General features: G+C 39.6%; 2 protein-coding genes across 2 annotated transcripts in view; both read right to left on the bottom strand.

Annotated features, from left to right (window-relative positions):
* LOC139296365 (dual specificity calcium/calmodulin-dependent 3',5'-cyclic nucleotide phosphodiesterase 1A-like) overlaps positions 1-5,047 on the bottom strand; it is an 83,822-nt gene extending 78,775 nt beyond the window's left edge. Inside the window, exon 1 of the mRNA XM_070918750.1 lies at positions 4,789-5,047. Within this exon, the coding sequence (XP_070774851.1) occupies positions 4,789-5,047 (259 nt within the window). The remainder of the gene's footprint in view (positions 1-4,788) is intronic.
* Positions 5,048-7,208: 2,161 nt separating this feature from the next.
* LOC139296753 (vimentin-like) lies at positions 7,209-13,368 on the bottom strand. Its single transcript, XM_070919252.1, has 9 exons — positions 12,842-13,368; positions 12,388-12,448; positions 10,037-10,132; positions 9,547-9,711; positions 8,552-8,677; positions 8,071-8,291; positions 7,918-7,961; positions 7,731-7,816; positions 7,209-7,620 (listed from the first exon to the last, which is right to left on the bottom strand). The coding sequence occupies exons 1-9, from the start codon at positions 13,366-13,368 to the stop codon at positions 7,579-7,581; spliced, it is 1,368 nt and encodes a 455-aa protein (XP_070775353.1). The 3' UTR covers positions 7,209-7,578.
* Positions 13,369-21,655: the final 8,287 nt, after the last annotated feature.

Below are 21,655 nucleotides of genomic sequence, written 5' to 3'. Positions count from 1 at the left end.
AAACACTTGCCATGGGTGTTGATTGTAAAAACAACACCTAATTCAGTACATCATGTGCTCAGTTACAAATGATTTTTTCAATAGTTAAAATGCATATAAAAAGACAGTGATATCCTTAACTTTATACAGCCTCTATGGAAAAGTAGCATCATCTCTTACAAACAAACCTTATTCCGTACGAATGTTGAAATGCAGCTATTCTACAATAGCAAAACACACATAGGTAATTAACATTCATGTCAAACAACTCTGCAACATGTTCACCGACAGCATATTTTGCAGACACCTTCAAACACATTTGCTGATTCTGAGAAAAAAAAACTGCATAAAAACATGTCACTACGTCCCAACCAAATTCGTTCTAAATGTATTTCAATTGGCTATTCCTACAATAACTGCTTGTGGCAACTATTTTATAAGGTATAGTTAAAACTTAGCAACAAAGGAACTAAGGAAAAGGTTGACGTTAAGTGTCACCAAATACATTGTGTGAATGCTTGAGGTCTAACAAACGTTTTGAATGCATTTCCTTCCGCATAAAACACTAGCACTAGCCACCTGTAGATCAGTGGAATAGTGTGAAATCACAAATGAGGACCCACTCATAAAGCATTGCTCCATAGCGCTAATTGTGGTCCGAAACTCCACGGGGCATCTTTAAGGTTAGGAAAAGATTATGAGCATGGGTGAATATCACAAATGATAAGACCGACCAGATATATGATAGCAGATGTGAACCGAAGCCACCCATGTTGAAGGAGCAAAGTTTAAATAGCCATCCCGCTGCCTGACCTCCACACACTACCTCCTGTACTGACACAAAATGTTGGTATTGAATGTAACATTTTGTTACATATGACTATAATTCATATGACATAAAGCTGCCAAAGTATACACTAAAGATGGACTAGAGTTTTTTCTGGTTCCTTATTTATGCCTCCTCTCTTCCTTCACTTGCTCTATAGGTCCTCCTCCTACTGTGAGGCAGAGATGAAAGGATGAGATGTGAAGATGAAGGAATAGATTGAACACATATTTGCCATATGGGGCACACTTGCTGCATCCAGTGTCATTTTAAATTGATATCAATTACTTATGACACAGCTGCATCACATGTCACTGGGCCTGTAATAAAATAAGATAAGATAATCCTTTATTAATCCCTCAGCGGGGAAATTTGCATTATTACAGCAGCATATGGATTGTTCTGTATTGTTTTGTTGTCTCATAGCTTAATTTTGGAAGTAATGTGCTTTTGTGTAAACATGAAAGCAGAAACTGTTGTCATTCATGTTCTTACAGACAGGACGTGATGTGTAAGAATAGGTTGTGAAAAGTTAAGCATTTTGTCCATTAAAATTTAACAGTTTGTTGAGCAATGACCCACTGATTCACACATACACACCAAACCCTATTTACCAAGGACTTTTGGAATAAAAATCGTTCAAACTTTGAATTTGTAACTGCATTTTACACACTCAAATGTTTATTCAGCTCTTAACCAAATTAGAGCCACTGATCAACAGACTTTTCAATAGACTTGTTATATTATTACATTTTCAACACATTAGTCATTGATTTGTGTTGCCTCTATACTGTATTATCTTTTTATCTTTTCCCATTAGATCTACTGTAGTATCCAATTACAAAATACATTTCCAGCCCATTGGCCAGTTTATTAATGACGCATGCATCATCATATAGTAGTGGATACAGTAATATACATTATTCTGCAATTCCACTAATCATCTATTGCATTACCTACGATATGAACACATTTATGAAGGGTTTCCTTCAGTGCCTGATGTGAATTCATACCATGAAGATTAAACTTCATCATCTTCTGCAAATGTTGGTGACACTTCACTTTATGTCCCCCTTTTAGCATAAGTATATAAACATTTAATAAATGATTTATAACACACTGTAATGTAACTGAAAGCAGATGTAAGTGTTTACTAATGTGTTTGTCTACAACTATAACTCATCCTGTGGGCTCCCATAAGGTGAGGATGGTGTATACAAAGATAATGAATGATAATATAGTAAAACAGTTGTAATAATGGAAAATATGTCTTCATAGGAAAAGTCATGATTGCTGGCAAATACCATACATTAATAAACACTTACACAACACAAGTGTCCTTATATCTCTTACAACTACATTATAGTGTGTAATAACCAATGTATTAAATGTTTATATACTGCTTACAAATGCTTTAAAGTAAAGTGTTACCAAAATGTTAAATACTGTATGTAGAATAAATAAATACTCGATCGGCAAAACAAAATGGAGCTTTTCGTAAAGTCTATGACTGCTCAAAACAGTGGCACATGAATTCACGCATGAATAAGGCCATTGAAAGAAGTCTCAATGATTCCTTCCGACAAGACTGCAGATCTGCTCCAATCTTTGCCCTTACAAATGTGTGACACTACAGTCTCAAACACAACTTTACGTTCGCTGTTTCTCATCCAAATGTGCTATCTATTAAAAAAACATTCAGTATGACTAATGTACGCTTTGAGAGCGACTCCAGCTCCTTGTACGCTTGTACAGAAAACTCTGAATATGACCTAGTTCTTGTGCCAGTATTGCAATCAACTGCAGGGTAATTGCAGCTCTTCAAAATCACTGTTATTATAGAATCTCTCCAGTAGTTTATATTTACACCTGAATATGGGACTGTGAGACATTTCCCATGAAGCTCCTGCTGCACTGGTCATGTATTCTGGGTAGCTGCAACAGCCTTGACACTGTTTAAAATGATCCATCTATCTTAATTGTGGGGGTGTGTGGTCTCATTTGGTATGGCAGCTCAGATAAGAGCCATAGCGTAAAGTTGTTCGAGCTGATGTCAAAATGTCCTCTGCAGTCTTCAGAACTAAGCAGTATTTGAGATCTCTACACCACGGGGACCGTGTGACACTGGAGGGACCCAACCAGATAAGCTGATCAGGAGGTAGGTGTCAGTGTTTTGTTCCTCAGGAGGAAGCAGATGAGTGTACATCGAGCTGAGAGTCAGAGAGGAGACTCCTCAACACACATGAAGATCATTGGGGACCAGGGAGGAAACTCAACGGGAGTCTACACTGTCATACAGTCATGGAAACGCCACAGTACAGATGGTATTTTAGGTGTCAGCCAGGGAGAGGTATTTTCCTCTGGGACAGATATGCAGGGAGTTGGAACTAGAGGTGAAAGCAGTGAAGAGAGTTGAAGATAAACAGGATGAACTGAGGGAAACAATGAGTAACACAAAGGACAAAACTGTAAAAAAAACAAAAAAGAAAAAAACCCCAAAACATTAAGTTTTAAGGAATAAAAATAAAATGTTGAGTTTATGACAACAATTAAAGTGGATTTTTACAAGCTGCACTGCAAATTTCAGCTGGACTGCACTCATTTATGGTAAACAGATTTACTGAAAATAAATACAAATCACAACTCTGCTTGACTTTCCTTGAAAAAGACAAAGTGTTGTCGTTCGTTGGTGATACAATTAAATCATTGGAACTTAGTGTGCAGTCATTCACCATGGCCTGCACCTAATTTCTGGTGTGCATTCACTCATGTTGATCCAGTAAAACATTGTACCATATTTCCAATAAAAACAACGTAACACATCTCGGCAAAATTGCAGTTTCACGTGTGAGTTTGTTCAAATTAATAGGACTGTAATTTGGTTTATTTCAGTCTGGGGGACACCTCAAACATCAAAGAGATGCTTTGGTAGTGGAGATATGTTGCATTGAGGCTGGCCTTCAAAGAGCTCAGCATTCATTCAGTGAATACCTTTTTTCCAGTAGCATATTCACAGCAATCCTCTGAAGTGAACAGTTGCTCTCATCTACAGATAAATCCATGAACTGAACCACAGAGATGTGCAGTATAAAGTAACACAAAGGCTGTATCTGAGGCCATGGTGCTCCCATAAACTGAGAAATATCAGTTTCATGAGAGAAGAACAGAAAAAGTTCTTACTGGATTTGCTAAAATGGCTTACTAAGTTGCCATCTATCACCATGGTAGCCTACTTTTATTGGCATTCACTCATCAAAAGAGTGTGCACTATGACCTTCAGGTAATGATCAATTCAAACAAGTACAAAGCCAAACATAGATGAAGTGCATGAGTACACTGCATTTCAGCACTCAGGTACTGTACTTAAGTACAATTTTAGATACTGTACTTGAAGTATACTTGTAGTACAGAAGTACTAGAAACAAGATGTATCATAAGTAAAACCATTCATTAGGCGGCAAACATGGCCCCTGTCACTGCTATAATTTCAATGGCTTATAACTGCATTAGTAAATGATTTAATACCTATTAACAGAACCATTAGTTATAACTTATAAAACCTTGACAAAGGGTGCCTTATTAGAAAGTGGTAAAGTTTTATAAGCAAGAGATTTCATTATAAGGGAGTATTTCAACCGTGTGTAAAGTGTCAGTGCTAAAGGCCTATTATTACAATATTTTATCATCGTAACATATATATATATGTCAGTGGTATCATCTTCTATAAACTGATCGTGCGTTTTAAAATTGTAATATGAAAAGTAACTATAGTAGCATGAAACAGTACCTCAAAACATACAGTACTTGAGTGTGTGTGTGTTTGTATATGTTAGGCTACTTTCCACCACTGTTTATTATTATGCACTTAAGTGTAAAATGCCCATTACTTCAACAGTTCGGTAACTTTTATGGGACAAATTTAAAAAGTAGGGAGACCTGTGTTCCTCCTCTCACGGTACATGCTCAGTAACTGTTCAACTCACCGCTCTGTTGGCCTTCAGAAGTCTTTTTCTTCGTTTGTTTGCCTCCGTCTGAGTCTTGTCTGCTCAGCACCTCGGACAGCGACTGGCGGGAACTCTGCCGTCCGGTTTGACTCGCGACGTTGAACCGCGCGCTCTTCTTCCTGGCCCGGTCCGATTCCGGAGCTGACTGGCTTCTCTCCGGGTCATGGTTCTCCGGCTCTGAACCCACTTTCACCAACGCGTTTCTCGTCCTTGTTAGAGCAGAAGTCACCGAGCCCATCACCAAAAAGGTTAAAAGCTTCAGTCGGAATCGGTTACCTTGAGTTTCATCTTACTCAAAACCTGTTGAAACTTGACTCCATTTTAGTTCTACTCGCCAAATCCAACTAACAAAGCGCTGGGGGGGGGGGGGGGAAACACACCCACCTCTGTCATTCACAAACCGTTAGCTTCTAACTTCATTTTTAGCTAAGTTAAATGACAGCAAGATACCAAAATGATTAAACAACCGAAAAACAGAGTTTAAACGGGTCATGTCGGCATCTCCCTCGGCTAGTGTTTCCTCCGACAAACACGTCACATGGAGAAAGTTGCTCTGTCGACAAACACGCTGATCTCTCGGGGCAGGACGGCGAAAACAAGCGACATTAATTAACTAGCAAGTATGCCGGATTATTAAAATGAGCAGAAATCCAACTGCACTGACTTAAATAGGGGTTATATGGTTTATAATAATCAAAAATACCCGTAGATTCCCTTTGTTAAAATCACGGTTTTAACGGATCTGGGATAAATTATCGCGAGATTTGACCGGGGTCACATTTAACTTCTAAATTAAAATGTGATTTAATGAAGCTTCTGGCTACTTGAGACAAAACATAGCTTGCTGGAAATGACCTACCACTGGAGGTAGTTCAATTGACATTACCACCGACAGATGGCAGTCGAGTACAGCAGGTTCTCAGTGAATTCAGAGGTTGATCATTTGATGTGTGGAACCGTTTTTAGTCAGAGGTGCATCAATATCTGTCCCCTTTCATCTACAAACCAGTAGACTGGTTCTGACCAAGGCGTCTCTTGTATTTTCTATACAGCCATATCTCAACAACAAGGGACTTGTGACCTGTAAAGGAGCGTAATTTTGTAATTATAAAAAGTAATTTTGTCAAGCGTGTTACACTTTTTGGCTGAATGTCATCTGTATTTCATTCAGTGGTGGAAGAGGTACTCAGATGCTTTTCTTAAGTAAGCGTAGCAATACAACAATGTAAAACGACACAAATACAGAGTCCTGCATTCAGAATCTTATTTAAATAAAAGTACAGCTGCAAAGTCTGCAGCAGAATGGCTTATTTCAAAATTATATTATTGTATTCAACTATTTGATTATTATTACTGATGCATAAATCTGATGACCTTCTTATACAACATGTTTACACATTTGAACAAATCACATGTGATAGATCATCATTTTGTAATGATGAAATGTATTTTATTTATTTATATATTCAATTTAGCAGCCTTTCTGGAGCTTTCAATCATGTCACATGATCTTCATCATTAGATGGAATTTGCCCAGCTGTGATGGAGTTGTAGATGTTCAAATTTCCTTTTTTTTTCTCAACTCGTCCATGTAGGCTTCACTCTTGACCTTGGAAACAGCAGTTGGCAAACATTTCTCCATATCATAATTATACTATTGTTACTTCTGTCTACACTGTATGACTTGACTCTGTCCTCCTTTTTAGGAAGACAGAGTCGAGGCTGCTAAAAGGCTGGTAATGTACCTGGGACATTGATAGATGACATTGATAGTCACAGTCCGTGCTGGTGTTGCACTGGATTGTAAATTCCTTTAGGTTACGGGCAGCAGGGTGTGGTGAGCTGGGAGATCAATTGAAGGACCCTGCTCAAGCTCTTGAATGAGAAACAACTGTCCTGAATCCCTACCACCTTTCGGATGACCTCCCTTTAGATAGCAGTGATTGAAAAATAATGTCCCTACATGTATTATGAGTATCCTATCAATGTTATTTGCCTGACATCATGCAGGTCAACTGTCAGTGAGGACAACCTTTGATTATTTTACCACTGCCTGAATCCACTCATGTCCAACAATAAAATGTATATTTATTCTAGTCTTTAGTTTCTTGTATCTGCTTTCAAAAACAAAAAAATCATTGCCATCATATTAATAAAGCTGGAGACTTTAGTCTCCAAATCAGGAAATCATTCCTCAGCGAGAAAATTTAAGATTTTAAAACTGATTTCACAATTTAATTACTTGCAAATGTGTTTACAGTTCATGCATTACTTCAAATGATGACAATTTCCCGTTTTTTTCATGTGAGGAACTGTTTTACCTGATGCTACCTCATTATCATAATGTGTTGCAAAGTATTACACCTCGTGCACAGTACTGAGTTACTGTCTTAATGGTTTATTGCTGCGTACAGGCAATTGTGACATCTTTAGCATACAGATTTCCTGGAGTGTGCATGCTGTACTGATCAAAAATACTACTTTGGTTACAAAGAAAGATTTTTGTAGACCTCAATAAGGATTTCTATGTTATGCTGATTTCATTATTGTGTCTAAACAAATGTGACAAAAGATAATACTTTCAGCAGAGTAGGAAGCAAAATACAGTCTGTGTCAACTAACAGGCTTACTGGTTCATCACATATAAAGGCACTTTCAGAAGCTGTTTGCTTTTTGTGTGTTGTTGGTTTCTTTGCTTGCTTGTAGCCCCATTGAAGTGTGTTTCTTCGTATTGCTTTAGTTGATTGTTTGGAAAAGACAAAGACATTGTTACTCCAAGTCATCGTGGTTCTGGGTTGACTCGTTGATCACCTGAACAAGGATGTAGAGGACAGAGAAAAGGCGATGAGTTGTGTGTCTGAGCTCAAATGACCATCAGAAAATAACTTCACTGATTGAAAATCACTCTAAGTGGATTCTACCTGACCATCCCGGGTCTCAATGGTCTTGATGAGAACCTTCTTGGTTGTTGTGCTTTCAATATGAGGTCTGGAATCAATCATTGTTTCTAAAAAAAATATAAAATAATGTGTTGTATTATTAACTGGCAATGTAAGAACCAATACTAACATTCCTGCTGTGAAATCAACATGCAGAACATGATCCTACCTCTCAGGTTTAGAGACGAGAAGTTTGGCAGAGGGGTGGAGATTCTGAAAATGGAGAAAGTACAGTCCACAAATCAACATATGTGTCTTCGTGACATGTAATGAATGTTTATATGCATATCTGTGAGTTAGATGACTGTCCATCATCCATCACCTGCTCTCCTCTCCTTCCAGCAGCTTCCTGTAGGTGGCAATCTCGATGTCCAGGGCCATCTTGACATTAAGGAGGTCCTGGTACTCGCGGAGGTGGCGGGCCATCTCGTCCTTCATGTTGTGAATGTCCTCCTCCAGACGGCCGATGGTGTCCTGGTAACCGCCTGTCTCCAGGGAGAAGTTCTCCTCCACCTCTCTCATCTGGCGCTCCAAGGACTCATTCTGGGACGGCAGCCAAGAGGGAACAAAATGACACTTAGGCAGTGAAAATAACTCGTTTCAAATTAAAATAAAATACTGGAGTGATTTTTTGCTCTGTGACCTGTGAAAATAAACTCTCACTGGATATAATGCTTGCAGCTTATTTTCTGTACTTTTTGTGCTCCATTTGTTCAACTCCAACTATATGTGGATTGACATTAGGTTTTTTTTTGCATCATTATCTTGTATAATACAGTGTAAGCCTAATGTTGCATACTCACAGTTCCTTTAAGGGCATCCACCTCACAAGTAAGTGCCTGAACTTGGCGTCTATAGTCATTGGCCTCTTGCTTGGCCACTCTCAAAGCTTCGTTATTCCTGGCTGCCGCTTCGGTGAGGTCAGAAAACTGGCAACCACAGTGACATAACAGAGAGAGAGGGAGGAAAAACTGAGAAATCATCTGTTCAATAAATGATGAGTCAGAGGTTGAGGGAGAGTGAATATGGTAGATAGCGTGAAGCAGGTAAATTGTGAAAGATGTGGCCACGAAGAAGACTTGCAGGCGTTACACTGCAGTGTGGTGGTTGAAGCAGTTTCAAGTTTTAAAGCCAATGTTCGACGGTCATAAAGAAAGAAAGATTCTACTTTACTGCACTGCTTTTCAGTATTTTGGCAGAAAAAAAAGAATACTTGCATTTAATTGAAACCTGCACTGGTTGATTTTTTGGCCACATGGGGGCTGTAGAAACAAGCTCACTGACGCATTTTCACCTTTTATGTTGATATGGAGAATTTGTTAGCAAACAGTTACCTATTTACAAATCCAGCGGATAAGGAGCAATGTTATCATTCATTTGGAGTTGGAGTTGCAGTTTATGGCCACCTGACGAATGTAAATCCAATGTTCATTCTACTTTTAGTTCTGTTTTTGGTCTCCACCAGCTCCTGTGGGAAATATCTGTCTCCTTAGCTGCTATATGCCCCTCACTGTTCACCATGAAAACTGAACCAAAATAGTAAAGTTACGGGCCAGAAAACCAAAACAAAGAGCTGAAAGAAACTAAAATGCTTTGTAGAGCTAAGGGGAATTGGGTGACAATTTGCTGTGTGTTCATCACTACAGGTAATCGCTGTGACATACAAGTAGTCATGTGATTTTATGTATCTGAAATAAAGAGAATGGGGGATTATATTCAAGTTACTGTCCATTTATCATGTTACATTTTTTTAATTTCACCAGATTAAATAATCTCCAACTTTGTGGAAGATCCTTACCTTGGATTTGTACCATTCCTCGGACTCGTGGATGTTTTTGGAGGCCAGGTTCTCATACTGCAGACGGACGTCCCTCAGAGCAGCTGTCAGGTCAGGTTTAGCCATCTCCATGTCCACCTGCACATGCTGCTGCTGCTGCATCTGATTCTGCAACTCCAGCATTTCCTGCAAGAGAATCAATAGAACTGGCATGTACAAATACAAGTTTTGCCTACTCAGATGACATACGTTGAGGACAGTATTATGAGTACGTAAACAATTTATTTTAACATCCTTGTGTATACTTTTCTATGACCATCCTGGCTGCATTAAAATGGCTCTGATACATTGAACCCTACCGATTTGGTAGTCTGGACAGATTAACAAAAAAAAACCTCAAACTATTTGGCCCAGTATTTATTGGGGTTGTTGTTTAGCTTGTTAAGCAGCACATGTGCAGTGTTTCTGCAGTAGACTGAGTCAGCTTTAGACACAAAAAAAGGAAGCTTACCTCATCATGCAACTTCTTGAGGAAGTTGATTTCATCCTGGAGTGACTCGACCTTCCGTTCCAGGTCCAGTCTGGTGAGGGCAGCATTGTCCACATCCTGTGTTGTGACACTGACTCTTAATAAGGTGAAGGTGAAGGTGACATGAATAATACATTATGTGTTTGCTGACATAGAAAAGAAATGCTCTTTTATATGCTGTACAGGCGCACTCACACCCACTTACACAAAATGACCCATTGTGTAGTGAATGTCACAAACACATGCAGCCAATAAAAATCAGCTGTAGACACGAGACGACAAGTGTCACTGCAGACCACAATTAGGTGTTTTCTCGTGATTTTCATGTGCTGTATTCACTGCAGCACCTTTTAGGCCACAGTCCTGGACTACATCACAGGCAGATTGGCCGCAGTGGAAAGTAACTTATAGTTCTACTCCTTCTACATTTGAGAGGGCAATATTACTCCACTACATTTATAGTTTCTAATTACTTTTCAGATTACGATTGTACACGCAAAACATTTGATGAGCTCATATAATAAAATTGGCTACATATTGACAAATTACTATTGTATTATTATGTAATAATTTACAAAAAATATAATTAATAATATAAAAATAATATAACACTTTATTAGTGTTTCAACATAATGAGTACTTTTGCTTTTGATACTTTAAGTATAATTCAGCTTACTTTTACTTTGCATACAGGCCTTTAACTTGTAGTGGAGTATTTTTAGAATAAGTTATTTCTACTTTTACAGAAGTAAAGGATCTGAAAACTTCTCCCACCACTGCGGATCGGCAGGATGGGGTTTGCTTAACTGAGCCTGAGGCCACTTACTGTACAAAACAAGCAAATCGAACTCCATAGTCGCATGCTTGTCTGTTCTTACTTCTGGGAAATCTCAGTGAGATTGTTTCCATCTCTATATAAAGGAATTTGATTTAATAAAGGAGGCACTGTATTCAAGATAATCCCATTTGTTACCTAACTGCATTCTTAACCTGAAAATCTCTACTGTTTTTTGGTAGAAATTTAGTTATTCCACAGGAAGCTCTATTACTGTGTGGTTTAAGATACAGTAATTATTGCATCTCACCATTTTACTTTACTGAACAAATCATGAAGCAAATTTTCTCTTATGAACAAAAAACACTATAATGTAAAACATGTTATTGTATTAAAAACATCCTTCTAATTCTATTCAATTCCGTTCTGTCTCTGGTACGTAAAAGCTCACTGTGGCACCACACCGCTGTGCTTTGTCAGGGCGTTGGCAGGCTGGTAATTGAGGTATCAGCAAATGAAGCAGCTTTGCCTCTGCCCTAATGCCACAAACAAAGTGTGCTATTCAGCAGGGTTTCCCAAACAGGCCCGAGGCTGGAAGAGTGACTGTCTGCCTGACTGAGCGGGAGCCGGCTGCGGGCCCTGCATTGTTGTCTGAGTGCCACCATGACAGGCAACAGGGACTTCCTTCCTGCCATTCATATGGACAAGGTCAAGATGGTGCTATGTATTGATAACGTACTGCATGCCCTAAAAAGCTCATAATCACAGGAGATTACTCTTATATGCATTTATATATGTCTGCAGCTACGCAAATGCACCTAATTTCTGTTTAGTATTTTGTCTTTTTTTTTGCCCATTTGAAACTATTTGCATGACTCATCATCGCTTCATTATTCACCATGAAACCCAGTGAGAGGGAACAATCCGACAAGCCCATAACAAGGGAGATTTTTATGTGCCGTTGCCCTCCCAGACCGAGACAGCGGGGATCACATGGTGGCTTGTCTTCTCGCTCTGATAACCACATTGGGTCGACACTGTTGTTGTGCTTGTGTCCAGCTCATTCAGTGTGACCAGTCAGACTTAAAAAGATCTCCTCTCGTTGCAGGCCTGATTTAACTCAACAGCCACAACTTGGCCTTTTGTACCAGGCCGGGGTCAGTTCTGCTCTACAGCTATTACGGATCATGGCTAGAATCTGCTGTTGTGCCATCAAGAAGAGTGCATTCCTGTCTCTGCAGCTCATGAGCAATAATTAGATAGAGATCCCGTAGGAGAGAAAATGGACAGTCACACCACATAAGTGAGAGGATAATTGAGATTTATCTAATCTCACTTGTCATCAATTTAAGGTTTTAAACCCTTATATAACCAGGGACAGCAGGGGGAGGTGGGGCAGTGGAGGGCTCAGGAGCCATTAGTATCGTCTGCTGTTGAAAACCGAGGTCATTCCCTATTATCACTGTCTTTGCAAAACTCCTATCTAGGCAGAGGCAGAGATTTAACTTATGTCAACAGTGTGAAAACGCTTTATTTCATAAGATGAATCATACTGTACCTGTCTGAAGCTCTGCATGTTGCCCTCAGCGTCCTCCCTCTGGGCTATCTCATCCTGCAACCTGCAAAGACACACAAAAAGCAGGCATTTTATTTTAACAGCCAGTGGGACTTTTCCACCTTAAAAGCCAGGTCCCCCTTTTTTCTGCCTCCCCAGCTCTGTTTGCCTTTTCTGCCTCCACTTCTTGTTCACAGCATGAAAACATTTCAGGGAAAGATGAACTACACAAAGCTGCGGCAGCACTTCAAGTTCAGGTTTTGCGCAGTGCCTGGCAAGACACTGAGTAAAGTCTAGGCTGTATTGAAGTCTACACAGCCAGTTGATGGAGAATGAGGGGGAATGCACATACTGATTATAACTGATCTGATTTACAGGCCTACACAAAACAACAAAATCTGTATGGAGTTTCTTTCTCATCACACAGCAGCGAACACAGAAGCGCCACGCCTCCTACTTCTCTCTCAGCCGGTCGATGTCGTCTGCCAGGTTATCCCGGTGAACCTCCACCCGGGCCTTCTCGTTGGTGAGCTGGTCCACCTGGCGCCTCAGCTCCCGCATCTCGTCCTCGTACAGATCTCCGACCCGGGACGTGCCTTTGCCCCGCAGCTGCTCCAGCTCCGCCAGCAGGATCTTGTTCTGCTGCTCCAAGAAGCGGACCTTGTCGATGTAGTTGGCGAAGCGGTCGTTGAGCGACTGCATCTGCGCCTTCTCGTTGGTGCGGTTCGTCATGAACTCGCTGTTTATGGCGTCGGACAAGGAGAAGTCCAAGTTCTCGGAGGCCAGCCGGGGCATGGCTGCGCTGCTCCGGAGCCTTTGGGTCTTCGCTGCGTAGATGGTCGGGGCGGAGGAGAGACCGAAGGATACCCGGGAGGAGCGCACCGGGCTGGAGAACTGGCGGCTGGAGTAGGTGGTCCTGGTCGAGGTTCTCTCCCCGCCAAACATCTTCTTGTAAGAAGAATGTGGAGCTGGTCTATAAGACATCTTGCTTCTATCTTTTCACACAATAGTTCAGTGTCGCCCTTGTCCCGACTGCATCAGCGGAGTGTGCCTGGGAAGGCGTTTCCTAAGCCGTTACTTATTTATAGTCTCCTCCTTATGCAAATGACACAACGGTGACTTGAGTGACACATTAACAATCCAATCAGAGAGCAGAACACACAAAAGGTTGTCTTTCAGGTCCAAAACAGATCCTGGACCAAACTAGGCCAAAGTGTTGTTGCGCACCATTAAGTAAAGACGTGTTCTGTCACATCAAAGATGTTCAACCTTAAACCTCACTGAGCACGAGCTGAAATCACATTTGGGTAATTACATTTGTTTCCTAAAAGTACAACAGCACGTGAGTGTCAGGAGAAGCAGATTGGGCTGCTGATAGTTTTTTAGAGGATTTCTTTTGCCAAATCTGTCCACTAATGATAGAAAACCCCTGAACAAGTAGGATAAGAGTCTGATCTCCAAAAACTATTTCAGTTAAACTTTCTCAAGACATAGAAGACAATAAATATTAGCTTTTTGTGCATGTGTTAAATGATTTTCCCATGGATACATTCATGTCATTTCATCCTCACTATCCAGATTTGACACAATGCAGTGCTGAGAATTTCTTCCTGACGTCTGATTTATTCATCTAATCAATTCCTTTGAGTTTGAGTTTGTCCTTTTTCAGGTTTTCCAATCAATTGTATGAAGCATTACATCAGCAGACTCTTCAATAAATTGCCACCCACCTATGCTAATAGTTTATTATCAGCTATGGCGTGCGTGCAGGTGCATATTGTGAGAAAGAGAAGTACATTATACAATATGTGCAAGTGAGCAGCTTCACAATTGTTGCAACATGCAAACACATCCAGGCCGCCCACTAATCTATTACACACACAAGTCTTTGATGGTCACACAAATGGAGAGAGAAAAGAGAGAAAGACAGAGAGGTCGTGGTGGGGTACAAATCAAAGTCATCCAATACCGGCAGGTTTGCTGCAGCCTTGGAGCGTTTGCAGTTTCTCAGATTGACCTGCAGCAGATAGTAAACATATATCAGATATGTCAGAGGAGCTCTGTCTCTCCCTGTCTGTCTGTCTCTCCCTGTCTGTCTGTCTGTCTCTCTTTCTCCCGTCTCTGCATACAGGGCTGTCGGTGCTGCAGTGCTGCTGACTAGCTGAGATTCAGTGATTGTGAAGGGAGACGCAGGGCAGCAGCAGAGATGAACCAGTGATACTCTACACCTCTCAACCACGCTGCACTGGTGCTACTGGGTGTACTGTGCTCTTTACAAAACATGAAAGAAGAAGTCAGTGAGGGAGAGCTTTAGTGATGTTTGCAGCTCGAATGCACAAATATTTCTTTCAGAGATATTTTCACATTTTTGCCTTGAGGGGTTCGGGTGGCTGCAGTTATTTGAGGTTGGCATATTGCCCCTTACATATGACTGTGCAGGGATAACCTCGGCTACTCAGTGAGCTGGTCTGAAGCATCATTGGCTGGAAAGAAGATGTCAAACTATAGTCTGGCTTTGTCTAAGCAAAATAGAGGAAAATATTTCGTTTTTTAAAGGTTTTAGTTTTATCCTTATCGTCCTTATCCTTAGTATGTTCTAAACAATTTACCTACAGTATTTGCAAGATATGAAGAACAAAAATGTACATAACGTTTTAAAATTTAAAGTATTCATTATGCAGATGTCAGTGTTATATTATCATATTACTGAATTAGTATTATTGATGTATAAACATGTAATCAGTACTTTAATGTTGTAATTGGTCCAGATGGAGCGTTTTTGAGTCAAATCTCAACCTGAAAAGTAACTAGTAACTATAGCTGTGAAATAAATGTATAGTGGAGTACAAAGTACATTATAAAATGGAATAGAAGTTCAAGGTAGCATAAAATGGAAATATTCCAATAAAGTACAAGTACCTCAAAATTGTACTAGGTACCGTACTTGAGCAAATGTACTTTCCATCACTGCTTGTATGACAACATTTTGGAAAGTATCAGCAAGTCAGGAGAGCATTGGAGCTTTCTTTTTCTTCATTCAATCACATCAAGAAATCCAATAAAGTCACAGTGTCAGGAGTGAGTAAAGGCACCGCCACTTAGACTCTCCTTTGAAGCTATTTTGGATACAAATCTGTTGTGAAACAGTTTAGTTTGGAGCAGTACAACAAGAATCTAGAAAAGATTGTGGTCACTGGATGTGATATTCTAAAAGTAAGATAATCTGCACATGTAAAGCCTCATAAGGGGACAAATCTTTTTTAATTGATTGATTTTCTGTATGGTTAGTTGTTGTAGCAGTTTGAGGCTACATTAGCTGCTATTAGCATAACACACCCGAATCTCCAAATTAACTATTGGCGATCATGTTGCATTGTGGGTAATATAGGCACCAGATTTTGAAGAGGAAGGAAAATGCGCGCAATAAAAACGACAACATCTCTGGTTATGCTGCATCGATTTTGATTTTTTATGAGTCCCACAATGTTATCGGAGTGCAATGCTAAATTGGCTGAATACAATTTTAAGTAAAAGTAGCGATTTAGTACAAAAATACTCCATTACAAGTTAAAGTACTGCATTCAAAATTTTAGTTCAGTAAATGTGCATAAGTATCAACAGCAAAATATTTAATAAGTATCAAGAGAAAAAGTACTAATTTTGCAAAATGGCACCATTCCGTGTTATATTATTGGAATATTATAATGCATCATCATGTACACAGCATTTTAATATTGTCAAGGTGAAGCTAATTCTTAATAACTTAATCCTGTTGGGTAATTTAATCTATATTAATGCATCATATTTTATAAGATTATCATATATTTTACATGTAAAATCTGAATCTGCAAAGTATCTATAACTGTGGAATAAATGTAGTGTAAAAAGTACAATATTTTTCTCTGAAATGCAGTGGAGTAGAAGTATAAAGTAGCATGAAATGGAAATACGTACGCACAGTAAGGTACAAGTACCTAAAATTTGTACTTAAGTACAGTACTTGAGTTGAGTAAACAGTGGAGCCCCATTACTAAAACCAGCAATGGAAATTCACATGATCAACACTCACTTAGAGGCAGGGGGGCTGTAAAAAATTCCTGCTCCCAGGCCCATTATGAGCCAGCTCTGCCAGTGTTGGCCACAGAGACAGACAGAGGAGACCGGGATTGTCAGAGACAGAGCAGGGATTGTGTATTGCTGATCTGTCACCTAACTGCAGCAACAGAATGCAGACAGTAGGCCGTAATTATTGTTTGTAGCCCGGTGTTTGCCAGTGCCACAGTTTGGGCCAAATAGCTCCCATTCTTGGCAATGTTTGGAATTTATTGTATGGTCCTTTTTGCTTTTGTTGCTGAGGTTCCCGTTTCTCTCCAAAGCAACAGCCCTGCGGGGGAGCTCATTAAAAAGATTGTACAACAGGACAAGTAGAAGAATCAAATAAGACACAACATTAGTCAGAGTCAGTCAGCTCGTAATGGGACAGGGCAACAGATAAGTAAAATCTTGTTTCTGGGTGTCATCGCTTCAAAACCGGAGGCGCTGGGCAGCAAAAAGGCATCCTTTGTTTCATCTCCCATGATGGTGAATCACAGACCCGTGCGCCCAGTAGCCATAGCAATCGTCCCCAACATTATTTGCCAGGGCTGAAACCCAGACAGAGACGGATTCAGGGGCTGCCCTGTTCACAAAGATGAACTCTTACAGGACATTTTTATTAGGTTCATATTTATTTTATTCATAAAATTGCAAAAAGTACTTTTGTAGTGTGCAGTTTGCAACAGCGTGTCTCTATTTTATATAAGTTAGTTTAGTTTCATTTAAAAAAATGTTTTGGTCAAATAAATTGGTCGGCTTCTTTGTCATGGCATGGCAGATTTAGTGGAGGGAGCACTGCAGCACAATTAATTTGTTGCGCCCCAGTGAGTTCACGGACATCAGACTAAAGTAAATCTAAATGTGAGAAAGGCTGTAAGTCCATGCCAGGGGGACCCCAGTGAGCTTTTGTCTGTGTGTGATGGTCAAGTTATGATCAGTGGTGGAAAGTACATTTACTCAAGTTTTCACAATCACAAACTTTGTTTGGGTATTTCCATTTTCTGCTACTTTATACTTCTACCCCTCAACATTTCAGAAGGAAATATTGTACTTTTTACCCCACTGAATATATCTGACTGCTGGAGTTACTGTACCAGGTACAGATTAAGATTTTACATAAAAAACATGATAATGTTACAAAATAATTTAATATTAAACCACCTTGTCACAAATCACATATCTATGAATTGTTAGCAGCTCGACCAAAGAGACATTTCCTCTCTAAACTTCTCAGGTGGTTTCATTTAAATAACTTTTTGAGGCCCAAATGTTTCGCAAAAAATAACAAAGAATCAGTCAAAAGTCCAAACAAATTATTCAAATGTGTGTATAAAAACCTTATTTCTTATTTTCTACCCCATTAATGAGTTCAAAACCGCTCAGATATATCTTGTGATCCTTTGGAGGGGCCTGATGGAACCACGGGATCAAACTGCCTAACTGTATATCTGTTCTGCAGAAAGAGTACTTTTACTTTTGATAATTTAACATTTTGCTGATAATACTTCTGTACTTTTGAAGGGTTTAGAATGTAGGCCTTTCTCTTGTATTAGTACATTTACTTAAGTAAAGGATATTGATATTTCATCTACCGCTGGTTGTCATGAGGAATTTTCTTTTCTCCATCTGCTGTGAGTAATTTTTCTTAAGCATACTGGAACTTAAGCTCCAGCTTTTCTGCCAGTGGTCAGCAAAATGAGCAGAGTAAGGACGGGCGGTCTTTTCGGGGAATGGAGCTTCCACTGGATACCTTTCGACCATAGTAACAACAGAGGAATTACACTGCAGGGGCAATTTTCCAAATCTCCATAGTGACTGACAAAACCCTTGGAAAGTATCCAGAATGGTCACTTTGTAAAGACCTCTCATTCACTTTGGCTCTCTTTGTCTCCCTCTTTCTTTGTCTCTCTCTGTGCATGTTTGCAGGGAGTGATTGGGTCGGGGACAGGGAGGGGAAACAGGGGAAAAAATAACTTCCCAGCATTTGCCTCTGTCATTAGCATAAAATCATAATATATGATTTGTCAAATATATAGCATAAAATGAATTATCCCTTGCCAAAAAAACAAAACAAAACATAGGCTACTTATTTCAGGGATGATATCCTCTAGTCACACATATTTCAAGCCAGTCTGTCAGTGACCATCACATCACAAGTGTCACTTGCATATGCCTGACTGCATCAGGGGGCATCGCCCTGACCGACTGACAGCTGCAGATGACACTCACTCTCTCCTCTGTGCACTCACCTGCCTCAGGATGAGTGGATGAGAGTGAGACAAACCCTTCAAGTGTGAAGAGAGAAAGAAAACATACACTTATAAAACCTATTCATGCCTCACCATAAGAAGTCTGTTTCCAAAGACAGAATAATATTGATGTAAATCATCTTTTTTGACATGATCATGAAACACCCTATGAGTCCGGGCTGGGCTGGAGTTGGGACTTCGGCACTCGGTTGGAATAAACAGAATATTGTAAGCCTACAGCTCATTCTGAATTCACGTGCTTCTCTTAGTTAATAACCTCATAAAAGTCAAATGTCACCACAGTCCAGAGATGCTTCGAGGCAATCATCATAAATGTGATTATTCTCACCAGTTTCTATCCCACCCCCAAAACGTAATTTCTACAAGACAGGAGGTTACTGTAATGTTTTTTGTGAAATGAATTATGCTTTCAAAATTGTATGTTACTGCGACCATCTGTAGTAGCTATGAACTTGAAACTGGGCTTCAATGGTGAATTTACAATTCAAGTAAACACTATAGTCCCACAAGCAAGTTTGTGATTCAAATCAGCAGTGAATTAAACCATTATATTTCTGAAATAAAACCACATTCGATGTGTTTCTTCAGCTGTGCACCCATGCACGTTTATAGACTTAAAGCACAGATATACTTTTTTAGACTCTTAAAAGTATGTTGAATATTGAGTGAGTCTACAGAAATCCATCCTGAGCTACACACCCAGCATGGAGACTGAATGTAGGCAAATATAGAGAGTTAAAACAGAGACATGATGACACTCAAACATGTTAGTAGTGATTCTCTTCTCTACTCTCTCTTCTCCTTGATTTTCACCCACTGGACAATTTTCTTGTCAAAAACTAATTAATTAATATGTGTAAAAACTGATTTTGTCATATAAATCTGCAATAACTGCTTCGGCCACTTGGGGGCAGCAGAAACAAGTTGTGAACGCAACATTGACATATCGTCACCTTTTAATTTGATATGGCGAACTTGTTAGCAAACAGTTGCATATTTACGGATCCGTCAGTTAGGGAGCAACATTGTCATTAATCTGGATTTCGTGTCCACCTGATGAATGTGAGTCTAATTTTCACTCTCTTTATCTCTGTTTTTGACCTCGACCAGCAACCTGAGGGAAATATGTTGCTCTTGTTTGATGTTTGAAAACCCCATAAGGTCGTTTGTCAGCACTCAAGGCTGTTTTTCCTCTTCAGACCATCTCTGTTGTCAACTCTGTTTCCTATCTACGTAGGCTGCCATCTTTGTTTTGATTCGGCAACAGTGGCGCAATTGAGGAAACAGGTTAAAAATCTTTTTTTATCATTCAATATTTTTTTTATCCAAATGGATTCTTCTTTTGAAATACCTTCAGAACAACCGTAAGAGTTTTACCTTCTCGGTTTTTCACACATCGCCAGTTAATTATCTTCTCTAGAAACCATGGTTACCCCTACGACCCGGATGTTGAGGCACAAAATCGGGCTAGTTCTTTAACTTAGCTGCTAAATGCTCCTCCACTATGTTCACCAGCTAGCTAGTTTCTAACTTTGTCTGACGTTTGGTGGTGAACAGGTAGCGCCATGGATGTATAAAGAGTACTACTGTACACTGAAAACCACACTGGGAGAGCGGTGAGAGTGAATCAAAACAGTTTAGTTGTGGGTTGGACATCCAGACATTGAGCTTGAACTCACTATAAAGCTCTGTAATGCTGAGGGGAGCTGCAGATTCAGGTAATAAGTTTGTCAGTGAACCCTTTCAGTGTCGTTTTACAAGATCAGTTCACTAGTTATGTTAAATACTACTCAGCCTGTCAAAACAGTTGTGTCATGTCCTGTGTGGTTCTGGAAGGAGCTTTCCAAAGTCTGAAAAAATGAATCTGATGACTTCAAATGTATAAGAGAAAGTCTGTGTTACAAACCTGGGGCGTGGAGTTAGAAAGACGTGTTCATTTAGCAGGCAGGGAGGGTCTAACAAAAGATGGTATTGAGATGCATTATGGGAAATGTGAGCCAGTGTTTTTGGAGCTTGACCAGTTCTAGGGACTAAAACTCAGGATATCTTGACCTCCGCTGCTTTGATTTTGACTTTTCTTTTTTTAATCTGTCTCATGTAAGTCCCCCGACTTTATAAAAGTGCTGTACTAAATCACTGGAGTACTCCTTTAACTGTTTTAGTATGGCAACTATAGACACAATTAAAAAAATTAAACATGGTTTATTGAATATTCATACAGCCAAAAATAACATTTTGTCAGAAGCTGCCTTATAATGAATTTTGTTTTGACAGAATAATCAGCTATCACTTCTTTATAACTTTGCAGCTGACATACAGTAGTCCTTTGTTAAAACCCTGAGAGGATCTGCAGAGCAGCAAAGTGAACTAAAAGTGAACTATTCACAGCTGTCTTGGGAAATAGTAATCACTCAACATGCATTGCACATTCTGGAAGAACCAAAAGAAGCAATGAATTAAAATATAACATGCCATAAAATCTGCTTGGCAGATACAGTCATTTATGTGATGTATTGCATTATATTCAATAAGAAAATGGTGACTTGTGGTACTCGTAATAATAGATGATACAGCGATGTACAGTCAGGAGCATTGAATCGGTATAAAAAAACGTTCTCATTTGCTGATATTGTTATATTTTACCACCAAAAAGACAGCATTGAAGTTAATGTGTGTGAACTTACATTTTTGACTACATTCAAACATAAATAAGAGGCACAACTCTCTTCAATCACCGCACATGTCTGTAGGTCGGGTGGGGCTCCAAGAAAAGTTTTTGTTCATGATTATTTGACAAAACACAAAACATTTCTAGCTGCATTACAACAAAATCATCATAGCCAAGACTAATAGCACACACAGGACCAGCATGTGTGAATGTTTCTGTGAAATGTAATGTCCTGTTT

Source organism: Enoplosus armatus, chromosome 14 (genome assembly GCF_043641665.1).
Source record: "Enoplosus armatus isolate fEnoArm2 chromosome 14, fEnoArm2.hap1, whole genome shotgun sequence".
Lineage (NCBI taxonomy): Eukaryota > Metazoa > Chordata > Actinopteri > Centrarchiformes > Enoplosidae > Enoplosus > Enoplosus armatus.
This window is presented reverse-complemented; position numbering and strand designations above follow the sequence as displayed.